This window comes from Dendrobates tinctorius, unplaced genomic scaffold (assembly GCF_039654945.1).
Source record: "Dendrobates tinctorius isolate UK_male_01 unplaced genomic scaffold, ASM3965494v1 ptg000152l, whole genome shotgun sequence".
NCBI lineage: Eukaryota > Metazoa > Chordata > Amphibia > Anura > Dendrobatidae > Dendrobates > Dendrobates tinctorius.
This window is the reverse complement of record NW_027361819.1, coordinates 1965584-1979260: the sequence shown is the minus strand read 5'-3', so window position 1 is coordinate 1979260 and position 13677 is coordinate 1965584. Positions and strand designations below refer to the sequence as shown.

The window sequence follows — 13677 nt, the reverse complement described above, 5'->3', positions numbered from 1 at the left end:
GGTATTACACGGGCTGTATATGGTCGCATTGACACTATATGGTGGTATTACAGGGGCTGTATATGGTCGCATTGACACTATATGGTGGTATTACATGGGCTGTATATGGTCGCATTGACACTATATGGTGGTATTACACGGGCTGTATATGGTCGCATTGACACTATATGGTGGTATTACACGGGCTGTATATGGTCGCATTGACACTATATGGTGGTATTACATGGGCTGTATATGGTCGCATTGACACTATATGGTGGTATTACACGGGCTGTATATGGTCGCATTGACACTATATGGTGGTATTACAGGGGCTGTATATGGCCGCATTGACACTATATGGTGGTATTACACGGGCTGTATATTGTCGCATTGACACTATATGGTGGTATTACACGGGCTGTATATGGCCGCATTGACACTATATGGTGGTATTACACGGGCTGTATATGGCCGCATTGACACTATATGGTGGTATTACACGGGCTGTATATGGTCGCATTGACACTATATGGTGGTATTACACGGGCTGTATATGGTCGCATTGACACTATATGGTGGTATTACAGGGGCTGTATATGGTCGCATTGACACTATATGGTGGTATTACACGGGCTGTATATGGTCGCATTGACACTATATGGTGGTATTACACGGGCTGTATATGGTCGCATTGACACTATATGGTGGTATTACACGGGCTGTATATGGTCGCATTGACACTATATGGTGGTATTACAGGGGCTGTATATGGTCGCATTGACACTATATGGTGGTATTACAGGGGCTGTATACGGTCGCATTGACACTATATGGTGGTATTACAGGGGCTGTATATGGTCGCATTGACACTATATGGTGGTATTACACGGGCTGTATATGGTCGCATTGACACTATATGGTGGTATTACACGGGCTGTATATGGTCGCATTGACACTATATGGTGGTATTACACGGGCTGTATATGGCTGCATTGACACTATATGGTGGTATTACACGGGCTGTATATGGTCGCATTGACACTATATGGTGAACTGTGACATCATCAGGGGAAGAACCGTTGGCAGCTGATCCCTACTGGTCATTGGTTTCTGTAACCTCAGGACTTTATCTCTTCGGGTCTTTGAGAACCAGCGGCCCCCCGACACCCCAATGGATGCAGCTCTGACTTCTGCACATTTAGAAGCTGCTGAGTTTTTTCTCAGGTTTGTGCTAAGAACGGAAACATCACTCTGGGAGCCTTGTGCAAGAGCTGAGCCCAGGATGTGAGTCAGCTGCTGCAGCGCTGCGGTAATGTCACCATCCATATGTGCTATGGGCGGATGGTGGCGGTGTGTTACATAATTATACTATACAGGGGACAGAGAAATGTCCTGCAGGTTCTCGGAGCCAACGATGTGATGATCTGCAGGGAGTTTCTTGGGGTGGAGGTCTTTCCGTAGTTGCAGTAGTTTGTGACTTACCAGTGGTTATGCCGCCATCGAGTGCACATAATAAACATGTCTAAAGAAAGAAAAAAAAAACCTGCTCCTCACAGGCACGATCAGCAATTTTTGGGGAAAATCTGGGCGACAACCTATATAGTCGCCATCACTCTACAGACCAGCAGGAGAATCCTAATTTGCAGGATATTTTAATTCCGACCTCATTAATGTCCATGGTCGCCTCCATAAGTGAAAATGTTCAGAAGCCCCACACCTTATTGGAACTCTTGACTTGCTAAAGAGGCAGGACAGGCAGCGGCTATAGGGCTCCTGGAGAAATGGGGCTCATCCGGATAAAAATGTGTAAGGCTCCTCGGATCAGAGGTATAATAGGGTGGGGAGGTGGCTGTAGGGTCATAGAGAAGTAGAGGAGCCACAAACCTAGAGAAGGTGGCCAGATATGTCCAGGGAAGGAGACAGCAGTGAAGACCAAAAATGTAAAAGTCACAATTCATCAGAAGGAAAGGTTTATTGATTGGATTCTGCATACAGAGAGTAACATCCAAAAATAAACCATAAAGTGGTCAAATTTAACAGACAAGCGAGATACATTTGGGTCACACATATGAAACATTCATTCATGTTCCACACGAGGACAATAAAGGTTTTCATTCACTGAAAGCAAGCAGAGAAAGTAAGAATATGTAAAAAAAAGTGTCAGAAGTTTTCATTACATGCTTTAGATCTACACAAGATGATCAAATAACCACTGGATAGATTGGTGTGGATCTACCCATTGGGACACCCATCAATAGCCGATCTCCCTTGGCCGGAAGACCTTGTCTGAATGAAGTTCCATTCAGGCCCCACGACTGATGAACAGAATCTATAGTCACCTGCACTCAAGTCAACAACTCCCGCCATCGTCTTGAGGTCAGGGGAGAATGGAGAATCCCCCATTCTGGTGACCAATATAAGTCCCAATGTTCAGACCCACCTTGATCCAGCAGATATGTGACCATTTGTGTAGATCAGAATATCCCTTTATGTTAACAGGATTTGACAAGCCGCTTTAAAAAGGAAAACTTTAGCAAAGCTCATGAGGAGCCTTCCTAGACTAATTTTCTGTTAAAAAAAACCTTAAACGTAAAATCGAAACACTGATCTGAGGTGGTGGAGCATTATAATGCCGTCTGGTGCCCCACCCAGAGTTTTGTCTGAAGAGTTCCTTTAAAATTAGCGTTTCCCATTTTTATCTTTTTCGAAAATAAACATGAGCTAAACAATTCGTTGGACCCTGGCCCAACAGCCACTACTAAGTGGCCACCAGTTAGGAGTCAACAAACCTCCACCTTACCACCTGCACCAATCCTCAACTCGTCTTCTGATTGGCAAGCCCAATGTGACGTCATCGTTGCGGCACAACGCATACATGACATCACGCAAGGCCTACCAAATCAGAAGAGGCACCGTAGAGGCTGGCAGTTAGGATAAGGCTCGAAGGGCTTCCATCCTAAAGGACCAGGTCATCTAGGTTAGTAATCCTAGCTCCGGATTCTCACCCAACCGTCCCGCCATACCAGAAACACTGCATGAAGAGGCTCTGTGAAGGTGGCAGTGAAGGTGTGGAGATGTTGAATGGGCTCACACAGCCGATAGAAGGACAGCCGCCCAGCCTCGTAGTCCAGGAATATACCTAGTCTCTGCAGCGAGGTCTCCAGCTGTAGTGGAATCTCTTTTGCAGCATGAGCGACAAGATAATCCTTCTGACACAGGCGAAGGCACCAGGATTTGTTGTTCTGTCCTATCCCGGACAGATCTCCCTTCCGCTCCAGGCTGGGATATGCCACCCCCACCCTCCAATTCCCTAGTTCACTGGTCTCCACTTCCCAGTAAATCTTTCCGGAGCTAAAACTCTGAAAACTCAGAACCTGACAATAGTTTTTAAATCTTTGTGAAGCTTTTGTCCAGATCGGGGTCTTGGACCACGTAGCGCTCTTCAGGTCTCCGGACACAGACACATCAACCGCCGCCGTCTTAATGTCCAGCATTAAGTTTTGGACGTTAACGTTTTGCTTTAAGTTGGTCACAATACTGGATAAAGATGACTGTAGGGTCAACGAGGTCAGAACTTCATCAAGATCACCTACAGCCTGCAGCCTCTTACCAAGTCCTTCATCTGGCGGCTCAGCTCTGCTGACGTCCCGTCCCTGTAGGACATCGAGTGGATCGGGCACTTGGCACAGCTCCTCGATGTACATCATCTTCCTGGACAACTCCTCCTTCTTCATCTCCAGTTGCTGGATCAGATCAGTGACTGAGAGCGAGACTTTATCCCTCTGTCTGGAGATGTCACTCAAGACCCGTTCTTCCAGAGCTTGGACCTGGGCCTTGATGTCCTTAAACAGAGCAGTCACCCATGTCGTCATGTTTGCGGCTTTCTCCTTGACTCCCCTCTTGTGATCTTGTAAACTTTGCATGCTCTTCTCCGTCTCTTCACATTTTGAGGACAGCTTTTCCAGAACTTTTCTTAGTTTTTCTTTCTTCTTCTCAGATGCCTCTTTGAGAAGTTCCACCTGATGTCCTCGATGTTCTCCAAACACGCAACATGACACGCAGATGCAGGCGGCATCTTTACAGCAGTAGTACTTTAGCATCTCCTGGTGAGTGGCACATTTTCTGTTGTCCATGGAGCTGGTGGGCTCTGTCAAGACGTGGTCGGTGGATTTGCTGTGAACGCTCAGATGGACACTGCACAGAGAAGCTTCGCACATCAGGCAAGTCTTGAATGCTGGGACGGAGGCATGGACGCAGTAGGTGCAGAAGATCCCGGGAGGCTTCGCCTCTGGTTGCGTTGACCGGAAATGCTCCACGATGTTACAAAGCTTCAAGTTCCGTCGCAATGGTGGGCGCTTTTGGTATTCTGCACGGCATTCTGGGCAGGTGTAGATGCCAACTCCATCTTGCCTGTCCAGTACCGATCGGATACATCCCTGGCAGAAGCTGTGGCCACATCTCAGAGTTACAGGCTCCATGTAGATATTCAGGCATATGGAACAGTTCAGCTCGTCCTTCAGATCTGCAGTCGCCATCGAGTCCAGCAAGGAGTGGAGCGCAGCGACAACAGTGCCGAATATTCACTTCAGACTTCAGCTGTTGTAGCGTCCTGCACGTCTCAGCTGTTCCTTCTGATAATTACACTCGGCTGAGTCTTCAAGTCCTCAGTGTGAACCTGATCTGCCGCCTGAGTGTCCCCACAACAAACTCCCAGTCCAAGGTTACTGAGCCTAAACCCCAGTAAACAGAACTTGGAAAAACTGGGTGACCACCAATATGGCTTCAGAGTGGAAAACCTGCATTAATCTGGTGGACTTACTAATCTTAAGCCTGGGAAAAATGAGAGACAAGCACCACTTGTAAGATCAATACTGCCAGCCATATTGGTATTTTGGTTAGCACCCAAACATCCAAGAAGTTTTTCATTAATTGACAGATGAGGACGACCGATATTTATCAGGAGTGTATTTTTTATTTTTGTTTGGAAAAGCTTTCTCGCTACAAGGGGCAAGAATTCTGACTGGTCAGCGGCCAGGGAAGACACTGAACGAGCAGGATAGGATTACTGGCTATTCCTGGCCCTTGTAAAAGGTGATGGCCAAAATAGATGATGGGATGTACAGTAATGCTAAAATTATCCCTGTCCTCAGAGCAGAGCTGTGGGAAAAAGTCACAGAATCATGAGCAGAGACACAGATCTAATAAAGAAATCAGAAAATCAGAAACCTCCCACCACCCCGGCAGACACATATAGTGGGGAAAAAAAGTATTTAGTCAGCCACCAATTGTGCAAGTTCTCTCACTTAAAAAGGTGAGAGAGGCCTCATAGGTAGACCACAACTATGAGAGTCACAATGAGAAAACAAATCTAGAAAAATCACCTTGTCTGATTTGGCAAGATTTATTTTGCAAATTATGGTGGAAAATAAGTATTTGGGCACCTAATAACATGCAAGATTTCTGGCTCTCACAGACCTGTAAATTCTTCTTTAAGAGGCTCCTCTGTCCTCCACTCATTACCTGTAGTAATGAACTTATCAGTATAAAAGACACCTGTCCACAACCTCAAACAGTCACACTCCACTATGGTGAAGACCAAAGAGCTGTAGAAGGACACCAGAAACAAAATTGTAGCCCTGCACCAGGCTGGGAAGACTGAATCTGCAATAGGCAAGCAGCTTGGTATGATGAAATCAACTGTGGGAGCAATTATAAGAAAATGGAAGACATACAAGACCACTGATAATCTCCCTCAAACTGGGGCTCCACACAAGATCTCACCCCGTGTGGTCAAAATGATCACAAGAACGGTGAGCAAAAATCCCAGAACCACATGGGGGGACCTAGTGAATGACCTGTATAGAGCTGGGACCACTGTAACAAAGACTACCATCAGTAACACACTACGCCACCAGGGACTCAGATCCTGCAGTGCCAGACGTGTCCCCCTGCTTAAGCCAGTACATGTCCGGGCCCGTCTGAAGTTTGGTAGAGAGCATTTAGATTATCCAGATGAGTATTGGGAGAATGTCATATGGTCTGATGAAACCAAAGTAGAACTGTTTGGTAGAAACAAAACTCATCGTGTTTGGAGGAAACAGAATGCTGAGTTGTATCCAAAGAACACCATACCTACTGTGAAGCATGGGGGTGGCAACATCATGCTTTGGGGCTGTTTCTTTGCAAAGGGACCAGGACAACTGATCCGTGTACATGACATAATGAATGGACCATGTATCGTGAGAGTTTGAGTGCAAACCTCCTATCAGCAAGGGCATTGAAGATGAAACGTAGATGGGACTTTCAGCATGATAATGATCCCAAGCACACCGCCAGGGCAACAAAGGAGTGGCTTAGTAAGAAGCATATGAAGGTCCTGGAGTGGCCTAGCCAGTCTCCAGATCTCAACCCCATAGAAAACCTTTGCAGGGATTTGAAAGTCCGTGTTGCCCAGCGACAGGCCCAAAACATCACCGCTCAAGAGGAGATCTGCATGGAGGAATGGGCCAACATACCGCCAACAGTGTGTGCCATCCTTGTGAAGACTTATGGAAAACCTCTGACCTCTGTCATTGCCAACAAAGGATATATCACAAAGTATTGAGATGAACTTTTGTTAATGACCAAATACTTATTTTCCACCATAATTTGCAATATAAATCTTCCCAAATCAGACAAGGTGATTTTCTGGATTTGTTTTCTCATTTTGACTCTCATAGTTGTGGTCTACCTATGATGTCAATTACAGGCCGCTCTCATCTTTATAAGTGGAGAACGTGCACAATTGGTGGCTGACTAAAGACTTTTCTTCCCCACTGTATAGAGAATAGGAAGAATCCGACAGCCATTACTGCCAAATGCTCGAGACCAAAATCGGACGCCACAGCAGACCCCATCAACCAAACCAAAACAGACCCCAAATCCGATCCCACAAGATAGAGACTGGTAACTAGACCCCATAAAATATGTAAAGACCCCAGGCCTGACCACATTAAACACAAACACTAGACCAGATGAGCAAATCGATTAGTGAGACCCTTGAGCAATCTCCCAGTCAGTAATTGGTGACTGCCGGATGGAAGGCCAATGAACCAACCCCTTCCTGCCGTCATCTCTAATGTCTCTTCTGATGAGACCAGTCCAACCATTCTCAGACCCCATTAACACAAACCCCCTAAAGCAAAACGGTCCCACTAATGAAAAACAGGCTTCAGATCAGAGCCCCGTAGTACAGACCCCAGACCAACTCTGCCCCCCAATAGAGGCCTCAGATCTCCCAATACTAGCCTCAGGCCGGATCCCCTCCCCCCTGATAAAGGCCTAAGACCAGATCCCCCACCATAGAGGCCTCAGATCAGACTAACCCCTAATAAAGGGAGTCTCAAATTTATAAATGGTCCAAAACCATGTCCCATAAATACATCTCACCTGAACTATAACCAGACCATTAATGAAATGCAGACTCTAAAGTGAGCCTCAAAATATACCTTAGACAAGACCACCCACCAGGCCCTAGATCAGCCCCGTAAATACATGTATGTCTTAGACACTCATATCTTCCCATTCTCGGACACCGCCACAGACAGCGTTATCATGGGGTTCAGCTTCAGGACACGGCCTGCGGTAGGTCCCGGGAGTGACGAGGATGGGATGCCCGGAGTCTCTGATGTCCTCCTCCTCCCATTCTGTGTAATGTCTGCCATTTTTCTTTATTTTTCCACCATGATGCATCACATTTAGGGTGCCATTGTAATCCCTGCTTGCCATGTTGAGAGGGGTGTATAGCATAAAATACATCTTACAGCTCATCACATTATACAATATTACGCTAGGGTACATTATAGCGCCTGGTGAGCGAACAGTGACACCTTCTGGTAAAGTTCTAGAACTAAAAGTTCCTGTGCACATTTACCGATGTCCATGATCTCTGCTTGCTGCCAGTTAGCCCCAGTTACAGGTCAAATTTAGCCTTCTTTGTACTGATCGGAGTCTACCAAGACCCGTAAGCCCCCGCTCCTTACGAGCGATCACGTGATCGCTGGGACAAGAGATGTTTCTGCTTACTAAATGGTGTACATGTGGTCACCGGCTTATGAAACTTCCTACAAGAATCTTGAGCCCAAGACAAAAGGAGAAACCAACAGACATGAGGTCTCCAACACATTTTGAAGCTTCTAAGGGAACTCAGATAAAGCAAAAAAAAGAAAAAGGAGAAGAAATGAATTCTTTGAAATTTTTATTGTGAACATCAAACAGTGACACCAATGAACCATCAACACTACTATGTAAAACACATTTAGTGCACCCCAAGTTACAGACAGTAATATTTCTATAGGAGGACCTTAATCCGAGCCCCATTGTCTACATAGAATGCTGCATGCAAACATTCCTGGAAATTGGCTTGGAAAGTATGTAGATGTCAGAACAAGTGCCGCTCCTGGTCACGTAGCTCATAAAACTCCAAGAGTCCACCCTCCTAATTCAGCTACTTGCCTATTATTGGGGAACACTGCTCAATAATTAGGAACTTGGCTTTTGAGTTATGGGCCAGAGGGGACTTTATCGTGTATCTCTACAAAAACCAGGACACAGTTATGGTCTCCAATCCCATAACATTTCCCTTCTCTTTCGATACTAGAATAAGCCAAACCAACGTCCCATATTCATTGGCTGCTGGTTTCGACTTCCCAGTAGTGCTGCATTGCTCAGTGAAGCAATAGGTGCTCAAGACTTGAGTGCAAGTACTAAATCTTGAGGGCGGACGATCATGCTTCACATCAGAAGCCGATATGGGTTTTCAAGTCTTCTGAGATCTCCATCCTTTTATGAGCCAAATTTACATCCATAATGATTGGCAAGACTCTACGTAGAGAGATACAAGTCTCAGCGTGGGTCACAAACTCTGCCATGCCTTTCTGTAGAATCTCAGAGATCACCCCTACATTCAGATCACCCATAGCATAGAGGAGACACTTATCTCCATTACATACATCATCTTTTGCTTGTAAAATCAATAGGACATCTTTTTTTGTTGACCAAGTCCTTAATTCGAGAAATGTCCCGAGACAGTTCCTCACTCCTGGCTTCCAACTCTTGAAAATTTTACTGAGATGTGTCTAGCTTGTCTGGGGTTCTCAGACAACTCTTGCTTCTCTAAGTTTCTTTAAAATGACTGGCGATTTTCTTGGTAATAATGTGGGCTTCCAATTGAAGCGACTCAACATGTTTAAGCTTTAAAGGCAGTCCTCTCAGACTCTACTCTCCCGGAGGCCATCTTGACCATCAAAGCTTCTCCACGTTGCTTCCTTCTTATTCAAGGCCAGTGTGATCTTCTCAATCAGGTGTATTTAGTGCCTGCAGAGCTGCTTTCCCTTTCAGGTCAGAAGAACCACGGACTGTCAATTCACAGTGGTTTGTTCTTGGACAGAATTTCACAAACATCTGCAGGAGTACTACCCTATGGGAACCAAAACCTAAAACTCAAAATTGCCCCCCTTGAACTACATATTAAAAAATTTAAAAAAAAAAAAAAAAAGGTTATATTTTTTCTTCAATTTCAGAACTGAAAGTATTATTGAATTGCCGAGTTGACGACATTCAGATGAAACCCCAGAATGATTCATTCACTATAATGAGGCAGCAGAATTACTCTGTACTCCGTCTGGCCTCTGTTCAGCATTGTCTTTTTCAGAAGTGCACAAAACTGTGGCGGACCATGCTTTTATACACACCTAAAAACACTGACACTGCCGGATCACAGGTCAGATGACATCCACAGTGCCTCCCTCTGCCTCATTATAAGGAATCTTCCACTAGGGATTCCATTTGAATCAGAGATTTACACAGAAACCCTGGTGTAAGCGCTAAGCGCAGAGTGCAGGATAATTGTGCACCAAGCTTTACTGTGATCTTTGGGAGGCAGAATGAACAAATCAGCAGGTGAAGAATTTTCTTGTTTCTTTATTTTTCACACAGTCCCTCATGTGGTATAAGTAATTAGGCGACTTTATTCTTCGGGTGGGTGCGATTACAGCAATACCAGATTTATATTGAGTTTTTGGCAAAAAGGGGATGAATGAACAATGAAATGAAGTTTATGAATAGTTCGTGACGCCACCTGTGGTGTTCGGCAAGTGAGGTGTTAGGCCGATGCTGCATGCAGATCCTCTGGGACTGGTGGTGGGTTGCAGCCAAGATGGTGAAGCTCCCCACAGGTGGAGCTGTAGTCCCAGGGCAGTGTAGATGTAGCAATGGAGGAGAGGCACAGGCGGTGTAGAGGCTGGTGCCCAGATGTAGTAGTGCGGGGTGTAGTGATGCAGGAATAAGTGGAGGACACCAGGGCATGTAGTTCCAAAGCTTTACTCACAGTCTGCAGTTCACACAGATGCCTGCCTCCGTGCTGTGTCCTCTGGGTCCTGGGCTCAGTCAACCTCCAGGCAAGATAGGATGCTCCCTTCCAACACTCCGCCAACATGTACCTTTCTGAACGTCTCCTCTATAGCGCCTTTAAGTGTGAAGATCTCCTAGTACCGAGTTAAACTGGAGTGCCTCCTGACAGATGTTCCCAAGAACTCTACTTGTACGGCAGACAGCTGTAGCCTGCTTCGGGGACTCTACTCCTGAGTCCCGGCTCACTATCCAAGTTGCTGTTGTGCCCCCAAGTCTTAGATGGGAGTAGTGCATTTACAGCTCACTACTCCTCCGGTGTCTGCTGCAGGACATTCAGCGTCCATACAACCTCGGGGACCGGGCCCCGGCCTTGCGCTTAAAACTTCTGATCATTGCTCTAATGCACATGTGCTGCAATGCATTACACCAGTCAGTGTGACATTGCCAGATCACCTGTTAGACCATTCTAGGACCAAGGTCTAACAGGCCCCCATAACTTGCAGACTCAGACGTCATTATTAGACCTCTGGTTGGGATGACTACCATCGGCAGCAAGTGATCACGTTGCGGGGCTGCCAATTGGATGGGAGATAGCGTGCGACAGCTGGAGCTCCGCTATCACGTAAGCCAAGATAAGCTGTGCCTGCATGATCGCCATGATGTAACCGATCATTAATTTAGAGGAACCCCTTCCTGATCGTGATGTACACTTACGGCATGTGTCAGGAAGTGTTAATGTAATATTCTGTGCTTTTTGTGAAAGAAAAGGTGCAGCATAAAAAAAAAAACACCAATACTCATACTAGGAAGCCTTAAAAGGGGAGACTGTGGTGCCTTCATTCTCTGGATTAGTGGGGTCCAAGCAATGACAAAAGTTATGGTATATCCGATCCATATACCAGAAGTTAAGGAGATGGAAGTAACCCATTAAAATAAGCAAACAACTGGGTCAATTCACTCATGAACATTTAATCTCGGCCTCAGCTTCTTATTGTAACAGAGGCTCCTTTATACACATACAAGATAACATGTAGGGGTTCAGTGAAGGAGGAGGTGAAGGTGTGTAAGTGTCTGATGGGGTCACACATCTCATAGAAGGACAGACGCCCGGCCTCATAGTCTAAGAAAAGAGGAGGATGATTGACCTCATGGAGATCAACATCCGACACTGCGGAGACACCATCACGTGTTTCTCAACGCAGTGATTCTAGAGCACTGCTCCCATGTGATGGTGTCTCCGCGGCTTATATATTTGCATGTTTTACATATTTCCCATAAGGGATGGGAGCAGTGCTCTAGAATCACTGTGTTGAGAAACACGTGATGGTGTCTCCGCAGTGTCGGATGTTGATCTCCATGAGGTCATTCATCCTCCTCTTTTCATGGTCTGTTACTAGGCATTGCTCCCACTAGCCAGTTTCCTACTCCACACTGATGAGGGGCAATACCTCGAAACAGCTGTCTGTGGATGGATACCATGTTTTGGCATAGGTGGTTTCCTTCATTGGAGACTGCCCTTCCCGTGGTTGTTCCTTCCCGGTGAAAGACCTGGCTAGTCACTGCCTGCGTTGAGAAACATGTGATGGTGTCTCCGCGGCTTATATATTTGCATGTTTTACATATTTCCCACAAGGGATGGGAGCAGTGCTCTAGAATCACTGCGTTGAGAAACACGTGATGGTGTCTCCGCAGTGTCGGATGTTGATCTCCATGAGGTCAATCATCCTCCTCTTTTCATGGTCTGTTACTAGGCATTGCTCCCACTAGCCAGTTTCCTTCTCCACACTGATGAGGGGCAATACCCCGAAACAGCTGTCTGTGGATGGATACCATGTTTTGGCATAGGTGGTTTCCTTCATTGGAGACTGCCCTTCCCGTGGTTGTTCCTTCCCGGTGAAAGACCTGGCTAGTCACTGCCTGCGTTGAGAAACATGTGATGGTGTCTCCGCGGCTTATATATTTGCATGTTTTACATATTTCCCACAAGGGATGGGAGCAGTGCTCTAGAATCACTGCGTTGAGAAACACGTGATGGTGTCTCTGCAGTGTCGGATGTTGATCTCCATGAGGTCAATCATCCTCCTCTTTTCATGGTCTGTTACTAGGCATTGCTCCCACTAGCCAGTTTCCTACTCCACACTGATGAGGGGCAATACCCCGAAACAGCTGTCTGTGGATGGATACCATGTTTTGGCATAGGTGGTTTCCTTCATTGGAGACTGCCCTTCCCGTGGTTGTTCCTTCCCGGTGAAAGACCTGGCTAGTCACTGCCTGCGTTGAGAAACATGTGATGGTGTCTCCGCGGCTTATATATTTGCGTGTTTTACATATTTCCCACAAGGGATGGGAGCAGTGCTCTAGAATCACTGCGTTGAGAAACACGTGATGGTGTCTCCGCAGTGTCGGATGTTGATCTCCATGAGGTCAATCATCCTCCTCTTTTCACTTACCCCAAGACATACAGTATCTTCAGTCAACACAACACATTCTGATCCTGATCCTAACGCAAGTCCTGAATCCAAATCCAACACATGACCTGGACTCAATCCTAAGGCAAGACCTGAATTTGACCCCAACACAAGTCCTCAACCCAACCCCAACATGAGTCTTGAAGCCAAATTTAACACAAGTCATGAACCCTTTACCCAACATATGCTCTTGATTGATTCCCATGCAAAACTTGAACCTAACCCCAATATATGTTTTATAATCCCACAAAGGAACTAAATCCGATCACGACCCAAGTTTTGAAAATTACATTACTAGAAACCCTGAACCCAACCTCAATACATGATCTGCACTATATCTTAACTCACAGCCTGAAACCAATTCACAAGTCCTTATGGCTCATTTGGAGGAACCTATGATTGGCAAATTAGCATTTATAGCAGGGCTTGTTCCCAACTATCAGCCAGTCTTAACAATCTGGTAATCACCCAATGAAGGAAACACTTATTCATTGTTCATTGGTTGTGATAATTTTTAAGCTGGCTTAATCTAATCAGATCATTAAACCATCTCCTTGGATTTACCTGGTTGGCTGTTGTTTAACAATTTTCATCAAGTTATCTAAAGTGGCTCCCAACCGTAACAAAAACCCTGAACACAACCTCAACCCGTTCTTCACCCAAACCCATCACATCTAGCTCATATCGGGGTCTTCTGATTCTAGTCCAACATACGATGTTGGTAGAGATAATGGTGGGAGAATTGGTTTGGTTTTCTCATTAGATAAGGAGGAGAATCAACGTTTCAGGGGTGTCTATTAGTGGCTTTACTCTGATTTCTATATTGAATGCCTGTGAA

The 13677-nt window shown here is 45.7% G+C and overlaps 1 protein-coding gene across 1 annotated transcript; it reads right to left on the bottom strand.

Annotated features, from left to right (window-relative positions):
* Positions 1–2969: 2969 nt before the first annotated feature.
* LOC141050628 (E3 ubiquitin/ISG15 ligase TRIM25-like) lies at positions 2970–4517 on the bottom strand. The gene has a single exon (XM_073547215.1). It carries the CDS (start codon positions 4515–4517, stop codon positions 2970–2972), a length of 1548 nt encoding a protein of 515 aa, XP_073403316.1.
* Between the last annotated feature and the right edge of the window lie 9160 nt (positions 4518–13677).